General features: G+C 55.0%; 1 protein-coding gene across 1 annotated transcript in view; it reads left to right on the top strand.

Annotated features, from left to right (window-relative positions):
- Micall1 (MICAL like 1) overlaps positions 1–16,421 on the top strand; it is a 29,042-nt gene extending 12,621 nt beyond the window's left edge. Inside the window, 13 exon segments of the mRNA XM_052748321.1 lie at positions 1,958–2,400; positions 3,966–4,023; positions 4,779–4,917; positions 4,919–5,144; positions 6,342–6,748; positions 9,770–9,904; positions 10,438–10,512; positions 10,514–10,565; positions 10,684–10,774; positions 10,913–10,986; positions 13,107–13,221; positions 13,411–13,457; positions 14,552–16,421. Coding sequence (XP_052604281.1) covers positions 1,958–2,400; positions 3,966–4,023; positions 4,779–4,917; positions 4,919–5,144; positions 6,342–6,748; positions 9,770–9,904; positions 10,438–10,512; positions 10,514–10,565; positions 10,684–10,774; positions 10,913–10,986; positions 13,107–13,221; positions 13,411–13,457; positions 14,552–14,673 — 1,984 coding nt within the window. The 3' untranslated portion in view covers positions 14,674–16,421.
- Positions 16,422–16,633: the final 212 nt, after the last annotated feature.

The raw sequence follows: 16,633 nt of genomic DNA on the forward strand, positions 1-16,633 counted from the left end.
AAGAGCAGCAGGTGCTCTCAAATGCTAAGCCCTCTCTGCAGCCGCAGTCCTCTTGGCTGAGGTGCTGAGGCTTGAACCCAGGCCCGGGGAAATGCAGGGCAAGCATCCCACCACGCAGCTTTGTGCCCAGCCCCCACTCGTCATTGGAGCTCAGTTGAAACCGAATTTTCTTACATTTAAGCGTGACTTCCTGGGGATGCCAAGTTGTTCCTTTGGCTTTGTGGTGCTGGGACTGAACCCAGTCTTGGGCCTGCTTGGCAAGTACTCTACCACTGAGCTGTCCTCCCAACCTGAGGAAGCCAGGATTTCCTTTGTGCTTTTTTTGATTTACTTATTTGTTTGTTTATTTATTTGTCTATTTATTTGTTTAAAGGCAGTGCCTCACTGTGTAGCCCAGGCTAGCCTGAAACTGGTATTTCTCTGGCCTCAGTCTCCTAAATGCTGCGATAAAGGTGCTTACCACCCTTACCAGATGTGGGTATGGTGGCGCACCCCTTTAATCCCAGCAGTCGGGAGGCAGAGGCAGGCGGATCTCTGTGAGTTTCAGACCAGCCTGGGCTACAGAGTGAGTTCCAGGACATCCAGGGCTACAAAGTGAGACCCTGTTTTAAAAACAAAACAAAAAGGGGGCTGGAGAGATGGCTCAGAGGTTAAGAGCACTGACTGCTCTTCCAGAGGTCCTGAGTTCAATTCCCAGCAACCACATGGTGGCTCACAACCACCTGTAATGAGATCTGGTGCCCTCTTCTGGCCTGCAGTCATATATGCTGTATACATAATAAATAAATAAATCTTTAAAAAAAAAACCAAAAACCAAAAAACAAAAAGGTGTGCACCACCATCCCTGACTTTTTTTTTTTTTTTTTTTTTGGTTTTTCAAGACAGGGTTTCTCTGTGTGGCTTTGCGCCTTTCCTGGAACTCACTTGGTAGACCAGGCTGGCCTCAAACTCACAGAGATCCACCTGCCTCTGCCTCCCGAGTGCTGGGATTAAAGGCGTGCGCCACCACCGCCTGGCCCCCTGACTTTTTTAAAGAGTACATCTGAGAGGCTGAAGAGTAGTGGTTGCTCTTGCTGTGGTCCCAAGTTCGACTCCCTGCGCCTACATGGCCCCTCTCAGTCTTCTGTAATCTAGTTCTAGGGGATCTGATGCTTTCACTGGCCTCCTTTGGCAGCAGGTATACATGTGGTGCATAGAGATCTACATGTAGGTAAAACAGTCCAACACATAAATAAATATGTCTTAAAAAGTAAACCCTTCCCCAGCCACACATTTGATATTACTAGGTATACATCCATGGTATGAAACTGACGTCAGTAGACGCATGGCCTGTACAAGAGCCTCCTGCAGCTGCATTCAGCCTCACAGGAGTCACTCTGATCTATTGTATTTTATTCTAGTCCTTTAAGAGCAAGCCAGCCTGAGGTGGGAGGTGGGGGGTGGGGGTGGGGAGTGACTCAGTGGTGGAGTGCTTATCCAGTATTCAAAGGCTCTGGGTTCCACCCCCAAACCAATGACCTTGGGCTGCGGCCTAAGGGGAGCACACAGTGTTGAGCATTTTTTTTTTTGAGGCTCTGGCTTTGGTTCCGAGCCCTGAAAAACAAAGCGAAACAAAAACTTAAAACAAACCTGGTAGGTAGGGAGCCACATTGATTTCCTGAGTCACTGGCTAGTGGCCATCTTCCCCTGGGGCAAACCCCGGGACACTTTCACCTCTTCCCCTTGCAGCAGAGCATGTTTCACAATTCCTGTTTCTAATTTGCTGTGGTTTACTGTTCCCCTCTGATTCTGACCGTTGCCATGTTCTTTTTCTTCTGGAAAGTCCAGGGTGTCGAGCCAGGGTGGGCCTGGCATTTGAAGGAGGGGGTAAGGGAGTCACTTTGGTCTCTGATGGGGGGACTTACCCAGGGCCTGGCCGATATGCCCTGCTAAGGGAATCCCTGCTCTGTCTTTGCAGATGCCAGCAGTGTTCCAGCACGCTGCTCCCAGGCTCTTATAGCAGCGGGCCCAAGGAAGGCACCTTTGTGTGTGTGGAACGCTGCTCCAGGCTGGGTCCGGGAGGCCGGTCCGGAGCTAGGCCCTTCTCACAGCGAAAGCAGCAGCAGGTAGCAGAAGAAGCCAAGGATGAGGAGAGTGACCTTAGCCCAAGTGTGGCTGCGGTCGCCGCCGCTGAGGCAGATGGGCTCCAGGCCAGCTCCGAGGTACCGCCCCAGACCCTGAACAAGCCACCTCTTCCCAGCAAGCCCCAGGAGTTGGCCAGTCCCCCTGTTGGCCGGCCCACACCTGCCCCCAGGAAGGCTTCTGAGAGCTCAGCCTTGACGCCCCCAACACCACGGCCGCGGTCTAGCCTGCAGCAGGATGGCTTGGCGGAGCAGGGTGTCAGCACCGGCCTTTCGAATGGTGAGTGAGGGCACAGCTGGACAGGGCATGCTGGCTGAATGTCTTCCCTCCTGTGGGCGTGTAAATAGCCTTGTGTTCCAGGAATAGTATCAGCTTTCTTTCCTTCTTTTTTTTATTTTTTATTTTTTTTTTTTTATTTATTTTTTTTTTGGTTTTTTGAGACAGGGTTTCTCTGTGTAGCTTTGTGCCTTTCCTGGAACTCACTTGGTAGCCCAGGCTGGCCTCGAACTCACAGAGATCCGCCTGGCTCTGCCTCCCAAGTGCTGGGATTAAAGGCGTGCGCCACCACCGCCCGGCCCTTCTTTTTTTTAAAGATGTATTTTAAATTGTGTGTATATGTGTGTGCCTGTGACTGTAGGTGCCCATAAAGTCCAAAGTCCAGAAGAGGGCATAGGATCCCTTAGAGCTGGAGTTACAGACGGTTGTGAGCCACCGCGTCTGGGGGTTGGGAACCGAACTCAGGTCCTCTGGAAGAGCAGCAGTGCTCTTACCTGCTGAGGCAGGCGTCTCTGCAGCCCTGTGAACTGCTTTCTGAGCTGGCACCTGTGTGTGCTCTGTGATGTCACCTGTGCGTGTGCCAGTCACCTGTGCCTGCATGCCATGTTGTTCTCCAGACTGGCACAGCTCAAACCGCGGCCCCACCTGTGTCCCGTGTGTGTGTGTCCCGTGTGTGTGTCTTGTTTCTGTCTCGTGGTTTGGAATGTAGCAAGTGTACACATAGATGTGTTCTGAGTGTCTCTGGGACTGTGCATGTTGGTGTCATTCCTATGTGTCCTGGTTCATCCCCAGCTATGCTCCAGGTAACTTCCCACTCCCGCCGTGTGTGTGCCTTTTATCTGTCTAGGGAGAGCTAAGGGGCCTGGGGAGGCCAGTGGGGTCAGGGCCTCTGAACACATCGGAACTGCGGTGGGGACTCCTGGTCTGCTGTCTGCGGTCTATTCTTGGATGACTTCCATGTGTGCCGGGAGCTCACGGGAACCTGAGCTATGCCGAGCATCCCTTATCGTTCGGTCAGGGAAGGCAAGGAAGGCCCAAGGGAGAGAGCATCCTGGGACTTGTGCCAGAACGCTCTGTGTGTTTGAATCTGCTCAGCATTCCTGGAGGCTGGCTTAGGATGGGGGTACCAGGGACACAGATCATGTTTGGACCTTGTTGTGTGCAAGGGTGACAGGCAGAGGTAGCCATAAGTGACATGGCGCAGTGTAGACACACAGCTGGGGTGGATGGAAGGAAGCCGAGGCTGTGGGGTTCAGATAGTTGGAGTTAAGGGAGGCTTCCAGGTGGAGGTGGCACCTGGGTAGATACCCTGGTATAGAGTAAGTGACAGAGGGGATTTGGGTTGGGATTTTGCAGCTAACATGCAGTTGGGCCTGTCAGAAGCCTCTGACTGACCATTCTCCTACTCACCTCCTACCTTATCTAATCTCCCTGAGGCCTGGGCAAGGAGGGGCTGTGGTCACCCCGTCTGTGACCTGCTAGGTAGGGCACAAGGACACTCCTTGTGGCTGGCTCTCGGTGCCCCTCCGCAGTCCATGAAGGCCTGTTCATTGTCCTTTCACGCCTAGGAAGACTGCAGGAACCCCCTGTTCCCAGGCCAAGAGGGACGCCCAAGCTGGCAGAGAGGTATGCTGGCCCCCGAAAGGCCTCAGTGGGGGGGTGGGGGTTTATAGGGCCCAGATGGGGAAAGGATTTCCTGGGCCCACAGGGAGGCTCCTCTCTGAGTGAGGAAAGAAAGCCATGTCCCCAACCTGCCTGGCCTGTGCTCCAAGGGGACAGCCACCTCTCGAGTCACTTTGCTTCCCAAGCCTGTTCTTCCTGCATGACGTGGGGTCTGGGCCTGGTTCCTAGACACCGGAAGGCCGGGGAAAGCAAAGCTGTTGTGCCTGCCTCTCTCCTCCCCCGATCTGGGGAGGACATGGTTCTAGCTCTTCGAGAGCTGTCCTCATCAGGCTGGCCGCCCTGGGAGGGGTAACGGGCCACAGTGTCCTACCAGTGAATGTTTGTGCAGCTCCTGGTGTGTGGCCATACTCGGGGACAGCATGGTAGAGCTCACTGGACCCTGTGAAACGGAATGTTAGTTAAGCCTCCATGGAGCCTGAGGCAGAGAGAGGTGGGTGACGTCATTAAATGGCACACAGCCCCCCTTTTTTTTTGGGCTGGATTGACAGCAGCTGTGCGATTGAAAGCCTGTCTTCTCTGGGCTTCAAGGTGTCTGCCCTATAGGGATGTGAATGCCGTAACCCATTTCAGCTTTGTTCCTGGCCTGACCTCGAGGCTAGGCTTGGGAGAACAGAGGGGCAGCTTTTCTCCCTCCTCTGGGACAGACCGGAACTCCCTAAAGAGCAGAAGGCTGACCCCTCGCCGTGGCCTCCCTCCAGGACGCCAGCACCAAGGAAGGACCCCCCATGGATCACACTGGTGCAGACAGAGCCCAAGAAGAAGCCAGCCCCGCTGCCCCCCAGCAGCAGCAGCAGTCCTGGGCCGCCGGGCAGACAGGTGGAGAATGGAGGCCTGGAGGCAAAGGACCCAGAAGAGCCCAGTAGCTGGGCCAGAGCCCAAGCCCTACAACCCCTTTGAGGAGGACGAGGAGGAAGAAGAGCCAGCCCCTGCAGTGCCAAGCCCTGCCCCAGCCCCGCCAGAGTCCACACCCAAGTCCCTGCACCCCTGGTACGGCATCACCCCCACCAGCAGCCCCAAGACAAAGAAGCGCCCCGCCCCAAGAGCCCCCAGTGCTTCCCCACTTGGTGAGTGCTGAGTCTGGGGGTGCAGGGGGCTTCTTCATGCTTTCGTACACTGGGGGTGCATGAGCTCCCATTTCCTGGAAGGGGTGGCTTATTGCCACTTCACAGGGGAGGCACTCCACAGCGCTGGAGCAGTGGAGGGCAGAATGGGAGCCCCAGCTTTTAACACTCTCTGTTCATGCTCATTCAGCGAGGGAGTCAGGGAGGTGTGTGGCAAGCTCCACACGGGGCTTCTGACAGGCATGAGGCAAGAGGTAACTTGAACCCTGCCTCCCTGTCTGTCTCCCCAGCCACTGAGCAGCTTGGCTCCTACCTGGCTCTCTAGAGCTTGGTCCTTCCCTGATCTGGCCTTCGTCTCCTCATGTATGAGATGGGGTCAGCTCCAGGTGCTGTGCCTCTCCTCTCCCTGCAGTCCCTTCACCCCAGCACGCTGTATGTTTTGGTTTTAACCTCAGATTTGTCTTCAACTCTTGGTCCCCTTCCCACTCCTAGGGGTGTGCCTGAGAGCTCTGTGGGACCAAGCACCTGCTAGGAGCAATGACAGGCCAATGCTCTGGTGGCCTATGCCCTGGGTCCCCTTGCTGGGTGGGTTTGGGGTCATGGGGACATGAGCTCTGAAGTTGGACAAAGCTGTGTTTAAGGGTGACCCTAACTGAGGAGGATCCTTTCCCGAGTCTGTGGCTTCATCCGGGAAGCACGATGATGGCCCTGGAGGCACGGTCCATATCATCTGCAGAAGGATGCAGCTGTGCCTGGCAGTGCCTGGCCCAGCCCTGACTGCAGCGATGCTGCCCCCACCCTCTGCTGTTGCTGTCTCTCCCGTCTGTGTGTGGGAGGCCAAGGCCAGCCTGCTTTCCCCTGCCTTCCCTGTACTGGAGACCCCACCTACCCCAGCAGCTTGCCTTTGAGTGGGCTTGGGTGTGGGAGGATCATGGGGCTTATGGGGAAGTGGAAGGGTCATAAGTATGCCCACAAGGTAGCACACTAGAGCATCATGGGTACAAGATGGGGTCTGGTGGCGTGATGAGTGCCTTTGTGACGTGGGTCCTGGCTTGGGTTTAGTGTTCTCTGTCCTCTTGCCCATCCAGAAGGAAAAAGCTTGGTGTCCAGGGCTACCCCCGGCTCTGGGAGCAGGATGTGTTGGGGGAGGACAAAAGTCCTGTCCCCCACTTGAACGTTATTGCTATTCTGCTTCCCCAGTTCTCCACGCCTCCCGCCTGTCCCACTCGGAACCTCCTTCAGCCACCCCGTCACCAGCCCTTAGCGTGGAGAGCCTGTCATCCGAGAGCTCCAGTCCGGCTGCCAGAGCAGAGCCCTCGGAGCCGCCTGCCGTACCCAAGAGCTCCTCAGATCCTGCGGTGCACGTGCCTGGTGTCCCTGGCACATCCGGGAACTCCGTCGCCCCCTCAGCCAACTCTTCCCTATCGTCCTCTGGGGAGCTGGGACAGCCTGGTGGTGAACAAGTGCCACAGGCCAGGACCAGGGGCAGCCCAGGTACCCAGGCCACCAAGCCCTGCAGTGGTGCTACCCCCACTCCCTTCCTGTTGGCTGGAAACCGAAGCCCTGCCCCTTCCCTGGGGAGCTCATCCCCACAGCTGCAGATCAAGGTGAGTGCTCCCTGGGTGCTGAAAGCAGCCTTCTAGCTAGTGAATGTGTGGCTCATCTTGGGGCAAGAGTGCCTGTCTTCTGGCTGCTTGAGTGGACGCGCCATCATCATCTGTGCGAGGCCCTGATCTGTGTGTTTCTCCAGCCCTCGGTCTGTCTGCTCACCAGCCTGTTTACTGACACAGTGGGATCTGTCCACCCCTCTGCCCTTCACCCACACCTCGTCTACCCCTCCACCTTCTGGCTTCACTGATGCCAGGCCTTGGGCATGTTCATTAAGATCCTGTGTCTGTCCTCTAGGGGGGGTCCAGTCTGTGTGGGGAGACAGGCATAGGATTGTTCTAGAATGTAATCTGGAATGAAGCACGGAGAAGAAAATTGACTGACTCCTTCACTAGAGACTGCGGCTCTTGCCAAGAAGTTGTGAGGCAGCTGACCCTTGCTGATCACCTCCTGTGTACATGGGACGCCTGGAGTCCCGAGGTCACACAGGCCTAGTGGTTTCTGTTCTTGCGTGGCCCATTGTCTGGTCAGCAGGTTCTGAAATGACTCCCATAAGTAGACACACCAGTGTGTAGGAGCCAAGGTTAGCACCCATCAGGCTTAAGGACCCAGGATGCACACCTTTCTGGGTTCCTCTTTTATGGGTTATGGGGGATGCTTATGGAGGACAGACCAGGCCCAAACCCTAGACCCTTGCTAGGCTCTGTCTTCTCTCAGAGGTAAAGTGGGCATGAGGAGGGGCTAGCTGGGCCTCTGTCCAGGCATCTGGCCACAGCTACTCATGTAAGTGTGGTATTTCCAGCTCTGCTGGCTGCTGTGTGACGTTGAGAATGCATGCTTTGACAGTAAGCTGCTGGGTAATGCCAAGTTTCCAGACTGTTCTGAAGAGCCTCTGGGCATCTTGCTGGGGTGGTGGCAGGTGACGGACTTGGGGAGCTTAAAGCACCCTCCCAGGTCTGTTATTTATATATTTTAGTTTTTCTTTATTTTAAATTATGTGTGTCTGTGTATGGGTTTGTGCATGTGAGTGCAGTGCCTATGGTAGCCAGCAGAGGGGTGTGTGAGACCACTGTAGTTGGAGTTACAGGGGGTCTGGTGGTCACCTGATGTGGGTGCTGGGACCCTGACTGTGGACTTCTGGAAGAGCAGTCTGTGCTCTTAACCACTTAAGGCGTCTCTGCAGCTCGCCCATCTCCATTTGCAGTGAAAGCATGGTTTGTGTGGGAGACTGATTTGAGAATGTTCTGTGGCTTAAAAAGCCTGGAAGGGCTCAGAGGCCTTGGGCTTTCCTGGACTTCGTCTAGGTGTTGAACAGAGAGAGAGGGCGGAATCCCAGGGTCTTCGTAGTGGATCCAATCTCGCTCTCCTCTGGGATTAGGAGAGAATGTCAAGCAGTTGGAGAAGGAAACAGGTTGTGGGTGGCCATACTGTTTCTGTCTCAGGCCCACTGTGTCTGCTACCTCATGAAACCAAATGCTAGTCTGGCCATGTCCAGCCCTGGCATGGGCACTTTTTCTGTTTCAGAGAATCTCTGTGCAGCTTGGAGCTTGACTGGATGAGGGCAAAGCCTGCCCCACCAGGAAAGGGAAGCTGAGGCCTCAGGCGTGATACCTGCTTTCCATAAGCTGAGGGGCACTGTCGGCTGGGGTCGGGGGGCAGTCTCCGGGGGCAGGGGTCTCTAGAGAAACAGAAAGATGCAGAGCCAGGATGGGAGTGTGTCCGTGGTGGGCAGGAGAGGGTCGGGAGGGGAGAATGGCCTCTCATCTGTTAGCTAGAGGGAAGGTGGGAATCCTGCTGTTGCGTTGCCTGGCTGGGTGACCCTAGGTGGGGGAGCTGTGCCTCTCTGAGCCTTTAAGTCTTCCCTGGAGAAAGCGTGTCTGTGAAGACTGGAACTGTGTAGTCAAGCGTGGGGGTCCTTGACCTCATAGCCTGACCACTGTCCCCGCGTGGTGGATACTCCTGGGACTCTGGGAATGGGTGGCCTGGAGCTGGGTGGTGAACCTCTCTGCACGAGCTCAGCTGTAAGTGGGCATGTAGTAAGTGAGCCTTCTGTGTGCAGGTGGTGCCAGGGCTAGAGCCCAAGGCTTTGTTTGCACTTGTTAGGCAAGCACTCATTTTTGTTTTTTTAAACTTTATTTAGTTTTGTGTTTTGAACACTATCATACACATATAAAATGCATTCTGACTTTTTTTTTTTTTTTTTAATTTTTTTTTTTTTTTTTTTTTTTGGTTTTTTTTGAGACAGGGTTTCTCTGTGTAGCTTTGCGCCTTTCCTGGAACTCGCTTTGGAGACCAGGCTGGCCTCGAACTCACAGAGATCCACCTGGCTCTGCCTCCCGAGTGCTGGGATTAAAGGCGTGCGCCACCACCGCCCGGCTCATTCTGACTTTTTAATTCCCCACCCTCTAATCTCCTGCTCAGCCCTTTGACCCTTTAACCCGCCCCCTTTCCTACTTTTTTTTGGGGGGGCGGGGTTTCCGGACAGAGTTTCTCTGCGTAGTTTTTGGAGCCTATCCTGGAACTCACTTTGTAGACCAAGCTGGCCTCGATCTCAGAGAGATTCACCTGTCTCTTGCCTCTCCAGTGCTGGGATTAAAGACATGCGCCACCACCGCCCGACTTTTTTTTTTTTTTTTTTTTGAGACAAGGTCTCACTATATAACCCTGGCTGTCTTGCAAATCACTGTGTAAACCAGGCTGTCCTCGAACTCACAGTGATCTCTCTGCCCTTGCCTCCTGAGTGCTGGGATTAAAGGTGCACTACCACACTGGGCTCAGATAGAAACTTCTCACCCAGCCATGCCCTTGAGCAGAAAATGTGTAAGGTGTGGGAAATGAGACTGGGGAAGCCCTCTGGAAATGGAACCATTTGCCGAATGAGTGTGGAGAGACGGAACTTTGGGGGATTCTGTTCTTGCCTGGGCCCTCCTCCTCTTGCCACTTGGGTCCTGGCCTGCTTCCCGTATTCCTGTATGATCAGACTTCTCAGACTTAACCATCTGTCATGTCTCTACCTTCAGTCTTCCTGCAAGGAGAATCCTTTCAACCGGAAGCCATCTCCCTCTGCATCTCCAACCGTAAGGAAGGCCACCAAAGGAGCCAAGCCCATGAGACCACCTGCCCCCGGACATGGCTTTCCACTCATCAAACGCAAGGTGCCGGCAGAGAGACCCTAAGGCACAGCTGGCCTGGGCCCAGCACCCTCCCCTCAGCAGCCTTAAGCATCTGGGGCCTATGGGTGGCCCTATTGGAAAGTTGAACTTAACCTAGAGTTCCTGTGTAGCCAGGAGCAGTGAGTGGATGTTTGTCTCTAACAGTAGTTCAAGGGCAGAGAGTGAGTGCTAGGAGAAAGTTGTGCTTCTCAGAAGGGTGCCCCCAGGGTGCTCTGTAACTGTGACACTAGCTCACTGTCCCACAAGAATTGAGTGACAGAGAAGGAAGAGACTTCCCTCTGGAGCAGGATCTTAGACTTCTCACTGGGAGTCTGTCAGGCCCTCGGTAGGGAGGGTTCATGACCGGCCCGTCTGGCCCTTTTCCCCACACGGGTGCTGCTTTCTTGTCCTGCCACCTTGTGGGACAGGACCTGGGTTCCAAGAGCCTGGAGTGGCCAGGGGACTCTGTGAGTTGGAGGGGAGCAGGTGGAAGGGAGGCCCACTGCTCTTTGGGTGACCAGAGTATTGTGGGGCAGGTCCAGGCTGACCAGTATATCCCTTTGGAGGACATCAACACCATGATGGACAATATTGAGCGCCAGCTGGATGCCCCTGGAATACCGTGGCATTCTGCTGGAGGAAAAGCTGCGTGGAGAAGCAAATGGTGAGGGGGCTGCAGAGAGGAGCTGGCTGAGGGCTGTGGGTCGATGGGAGCCCCTCAGCCTGGGGGTGCTGAGCTGGGAGGGGTGCCAGCTCTGCCTCAGTGGGGATCTGGCTTCCAGAGGGCAGCGAGGACGACATACTGGTGGACTGGTTCAAGCTCATCCATGAGAAGCACCTACTGTTGCGGCGAGAGTCAGAACTCAACTACGTGTGAGTCCTGCCTGCCCTGCCCGCTGCCCTGCCGGGGTCTGCGGAGAACCGGGAATTGCACCCTCTGCCATGACAGCACGGTGTGGGTGGGTGGGCACCTCGAAGAAGTGTTTCCTTCCTCTTCTTCCCACCCTTTAGGGTCAGGCAGCAGGACCTGGAGCAGCGCCAGGCCGATGTGGAGTATGAACTACGGTGCCTTCTCAACAAGCCAGGTGAGCCAGCTCAGCCACATGAGCCTGTCTCAAAAACTGAAAACTGAGCCGGGCGGTGGGGGCGCACGCCTTTAATCCCAGCACTCGGGAGGCAGAGGCAGGCGGAGCTCTGTGAGTTCGAGACCAGCCTGGTCTACAGAGTGAGTTCCAGGTACAGTGAGGGCTACACAGAAATCTTGTCTGAAAAATAAAAACAAAAACAACAACAACAACAAAAACCCTGAAAAATAAGCTGGGCAGTGGTGGCACAGGCCTTTATTCTCAGCACTAGGGAGGCAGAAGTAGGCGGATCTCTGTGTTGGAGGCCAGCCTGCTCTACAGAGTGAGTTCCAGGACAGCCAGGGCTACACAGAGAAACCCTGTCTTGAAAAACAAAACAAAACCGTGAAGGTCTGGGGAGGTGGCTTGCTCACTACGTGCTTGTGCAAGTGTGAGGACCCAAGTTTGACTCTTAGAACCCACATATTTGTGGAATCTGGGCATGGTGGAAACTTCAGTTGGGCCAAGGGCTGAATTGGGGGAATGGATAGAAGAGCAACTGATCTTCCTTGGCTGTGGCATGCACTGACCTGCCGTGTGTGTGTGTGTGTGTGTGTGTGTGTGTGTGTGTGTGTGTGTGTGTGTGTGTGTCTGGCATGTGCTGACCTGCCGTGTGTGTGTGTGTGTGTGTGTGTGTGTGTGACTGTGGCATGCACTGATCTATAGTTTCTAGTAGAGACCCGCAGAGCCATGGAAGGATCCAGGGCTCTGACCTCTTTCCTATGTCGTGACATCATGCTAGGCTCTGGTGGTGGGCCCATCGTTCCATTTCACAGCTGAGGTTAGAGAGAAAAGGACTCAGAGGCTGGGATTTCTTCATTTGTATAGGGGCTGCTAGCTCTGTCTTTGCCCTGTGCCTGTTCCAACACCAAACTATCCTTTCTCTGACTGGAGTCTTGCCTCTCCATTGACTGGGGAACTTAGAAGACTGGAGTGCCCCCAAGTCACAGAATGTCCTAGGCATGTTTTGCCAACTGTGAGTCACTTCCAACTAGCAGGAGGTTGGGGGGTGTGGCCACCACTCAGGAGCCCCAGTGTGACTCGAGTGGGTATGAAACTGTCAGAGGCTCTGGCTGTACACCCTGTCCTATTTAGCTTTCCCCTGATGGCTGCTTTTGAAGATGAAGGTGGCTCATGTGACCCTGAGGGAGTTGGGCCCATAGAAAGTCCTCCATGTAGGAGGTCAGGCTGCCTGGGTTCAGTATGGCCTCACCTTCTCTGGGCATTGCTGGCCAGAGGCTTCGTTTTCCAAAGCTTCAGTTTCCCTACGTGTAGATTAGCACGTCCCTTACCAGGCTCTAGGGGGAAGAAAGGCAGAGCAGGACTGTGAAGCCATACTCTGTCCCCAGAACGGGGCTGGGCTTCCTGACCCTCAGTTTTGGCAAGGAGAGATCATAGGGGAATGGGGCAGTTCCTGGTAGCTTCCAGATGTTTATTTCTAGATGTGTGGCACATGAGGGCACCGAGTGTGGGTGCCCAGCCCTGGAGCCTGCAGATGGTGAGAGACCAGACAGAGGTGGGCCCCTGAGGGTGGTCCTGCGAGACAGCACTAGGCCAGGAAGAGGGACGAACTGGATGGTGGCAAGTGTTAGTGACATCAGGGATCCTCCTGGCTCCAGTTCCCCTCCTGTGGCCTTGGGGAACACGTTCCACTGTGTGACTAGGACCACACTGCTTCTGCAGGTGGGCCTCTGGAAGTTCCTTGTCACCCCCATCCCTATCTACTCAAGGAAGTCTATATAGCTTCCCATAAGAAGCCACCAATAAATGTCTTTTGCAGGAAGCCTTTGAGGGGTGCTGGTCCTGCACAACATCCTTGAACAGTGTGTTTGGTGGGGCAGGAAGCCCTTGAGGATTTCTGGCCCTACAGGGAGTCTCTTGAAGGGTGTTGGTGGGCAGCCAAGTGTCCTTGGTTTTTTCTAGAACTACCTCCATTTCTCTAAGAGCTTGTGAGTGGCACTCTGGGCCCTCCTCTCATCCCACAGTATGGATGGCCTGCAGTCTTCCCAGGAACTCAGGTGGTGTGTCCTCTTACTGTGAAGAAGAGGCCGACCACTCACCCTGGCTTTCTCCTTTGGCAGAAAAGGACTGGACTGAGGAGGATCGGGACAGAGAGGAGGCGCTGATGAAGGAGCTCATGACCCTCATCGAGCAGCGCAATGCCATTGTCACCTGCCTGGATGAGGACCGCCAGAGGTGCCATGCCTGGGACCCCGGGGGGTGGAGCCGATCCCTGGCAGAGCCCGGGAGGAAAGTTAGCCCCGCCCTCACTGCCAGCTTTCCCTCTCACTTCTCCAGCCCTGTGGGGCCTGGAGGCTGGAAGGGACTCACAGATGGCCTGGCTCCTTGCTGCTGTGGGCACTCAGCGTATCTTTTCCACCCCAGGGATGAGGAGGAAGACAAGATGGTGGAAGCTATGATCAGGAACAAAGGTAAGACCCAACCTGAGGAGGGGGCCAGCACCTACTACCTGTGAGCGCCAGCCTGTGTTTGTAGCCTGGAAGTGGAAGGTTGAGCAAGCCCTGTAGGGATGGTGGTTGTGATGCAGATTCCCAGGCCCTGTGTTGCTGGGAGCCAAGTGAATTGAGGGAAGCCAGTCACAGCCACGTGACTGTGGCTCAGACTGGAAGGGGAGCCAGGAGATTCCCTGTGTCCACAGGAGGACTCTGGCCCACTAGGGGCCCTTGGCCCAGGATGGTTTTGCCTTGAGCAGAATATCTTTCCAGAGCTCTGCAGGTTGGCTTAGGGGCGTGGGAACCTAGAGCTTGCTCAGGATCAGAGTTCCTGGAGTGGCAAAGGTTGCTATCCTGGGAGTTGGGGCTTGGGGTTTGACCTTGTTCCACCTGTGGCTCACTGGCTGCTGGTCCCTGCTCAGACACAAGCTCTGAGTGGCTGAGCTGGTTCCTTCAGGCCTTACCTCACCTCACTTGTGTTGTGATGGCGCTCTCCCGGGTGTGGACTTTGTAAAACACCAGCCTGGGATTAGGGACCTACAAATGCATGCCTGGTGTTGCTTCTTTCCAAAGGCACACATTTTCCTTGTGAGAGGTTGAGGTTTGGGCAGATAGCTTCCGAGGTGTCCCATAGCCCTGGCAGTTGGTGTTTCTGTTGTAGCCTACAGCGCTCTTTTCCTCAGTACAGGTGACCTGAGCTAGTGAACAAAAAGTGGTTCTCAGCCTTCCTTTAATGCAGTTCCGCATGTTGTGCTGACCCCCAACCGTAACATTATTTCATTGCTACTTCATAACTGTAATTTGCCACTGTTACGAGTCGTAATGTAAATATCTGGTAGGCAGGATATGCGACCCACAGGTTGAGCACCACTGCCTCAGAGGTTCCAGATTGTTCTCACAGGTGTGGCTCTCAGGGCGGAAAGGGAAACTGGGTATAGTGATATGGCCTGGTGCATGGATGGACTGGAGCCTTGATGGTCACACACCTGCTCAGTGACACTGGCCACTGCTCCATCCTGCCCCCCCGCTGCTCCCCTCCTTCCCTGGCTGAGTACCTTTGTTCTTTGCTGTAGAGTTCCAGAAAGAGGCTGAGTCTGAGGGTAAGAAGAAAGGCAAATTCAAGACCATGAAGGTGCTGAAACTTCTGGGAAACAAGCGGGCCACCAAAAGCAAGGCCCCTGGGGACAAGAGCTGACGGCAGGGGAAGCCGACCTCCTCTTCTCTCCGGGAGCCTCGAGGCCAGAGCAGCGCTCTGCTGCCCTAAGACTTGCCAAGGGGGACGATGACCTCGGGAGGGAGTCCCTGGGTGAGCTTTGCCCTCCTTGGGGTCGCCAGCTGGTCTGGGCTAAAGTTCTCTTCCCTCTTCCCTGTGTCCCAGACAGCTGTGACTCAGTCCTGCCCACTTGGATTTTGACTCCAGCTGCTGTGACAGACCCAGGGGCAAGTAGGGACACAGGTCTAGGCAGAGGCAGCAGCTCTCTCTCCTTGTTCCTCTGAACCAGGCCAGATGGAGTCTTTGCTGTTCCTCCTGCCCAAGGCAGGCCCTGGCCTGGGACGTGTGCACCTTGCAGAAGCCAGCAACAAGGCTGGCTGTCCAGCTTCTTCCTTCTCACCCTGACCCTTAGTCCCTGCCTCCCCATCTAACACAGATGCCCTTGAAAGTCATGTCCCCTCCCTCGGGAGCTCTGTGAAGTCTCAAATCCCAGCCCCTCGGTGAGGGCTGTGTTGCGTCAGTTGGGAATGAACTGCTTCCTCTGCCTTCCAAGTTGTAGGGAGCTCTTTCCCTGTCTGCCTTGCTCCCTGGGAAGTCTCGCCCACCACACAGGGCCCTGGTGTCTGCTGAGGCGGTGACTCAGGCTAGCCTAGGAAGGCGTGCTTTGGGCAGGTGCTAACCCTTGTCCTCTAAGGTGTTGTCGTCTGACCTGTGATGTAGGCTTTCTGCCCGCCCCGTGCCCAGGGGACGGACACTCCTTCCCGTGTCCGGTGAGGCCTGTCTCTCTGTTGTTGGTTCCCTCCGAGGACTGATGGCCACTGGCCATGGAGTTGGCTCTGGGAGAAGAGTGATGCGGTACCTCTTTTCCCTGGGGAATATGCCAGGCAGCTTATGGTCCAAGCACTGTTCTTGCTCTTGGGGTCCTTGGTGACCCCAACTCTGTGCATCCTGGGAAGGAACGCACTGTACCTCAGTTGCCAGTGCCCAGTTGTCTAGGGCACATCCACATCTGTTCCCCCTCTGCCTGTCTGTGCTCCACCTCATGGCTAGGTATCTGGTCCCCCGGGAGGGTCTGGGCTGTCCACTCAGTTGGGAACTTGACCACCACTGCCTACCATTGAGCAGGATTCCCTTCCTGTCTGGGGAGAGATGCTTGCTCACTCCCATGTAACCCCTGGCAGTCTTCCCAAACGCACTTGTTGACCTGGCAGGGCCACCACCTCAGAGGTCTTTCAGAGGAGCCCTGTGACCCAGCTGCTGTAACCCAAGAGAGGACTCCCCTAGGCTGTCTCAGTGTCAAGGACAGTTCCCATGTCTCAAGAGAACAGCCTTTCTCATAGAAGTCACCTGTATCCTGTGAACGTGGGCACAGGCTTGCCAAATCTTGCCCACTTTTTTCAAAAGAAACCCAGAATCCAGTTTTTGTACAGGCCTAATTTGTAACTGCTGACTTCAAATTTAAGTTGGCCTCCGTGGGCTGCACTGGCCCTACGTTTGCCAGTGTGCTAGGCCTGGGAGCTGGAGGGTGTGTCCCTGCTGATCTGACCCTTATCTGCTGGTTGCTGCATAGTAGGCATGTTTATTCTTGACAAGAAGACAGATTGTATGTTCTATTGGAATTATGGGACTTCTGGCAGGTGCGGGAAATGTTTCCATTTATGGAGACAGGGAAATGATAGAATACTAATGAAGGTCAGGCTGGTCAGTGTCAGCAGCCTGAAGGAAGGACACTGATGTGCATGCAGTGAATCAGTTTTGGGGGAGAGGGGCTGGCATACCAGGTGGGGAGCAGGGCTGCTTTCCTTGTCAGGTTCCTTGACATTCAGGTTGGGGCCTCAGAGGCACTTGAATGGAACTGGAACCAAGGCTGTGGCACCTGCTAGGGCCCTTTCATTATGGCTCCCTCCATTTATGTTTCTTCCTGTGGTCTTCGTTTGGTGGA

Source organism: Peromyscus californicus, unplaced genomic scaffold (genome assembly GCF_007827085.1).
Source record: "Peromyscus californicus insignis strain IS unplaced genomic scaffold, ASM782708v3 Scaffold_20__1_contigs__length_68692818, whole genome shotgun sequence".
NCBI classification, from domain to species: domain Eukaryota; kingdom Metazoa; phylum Chordata; class Mammalia; order Rodentia; family Cricetidae; genus Peromyscus; species Peromyscus californicus.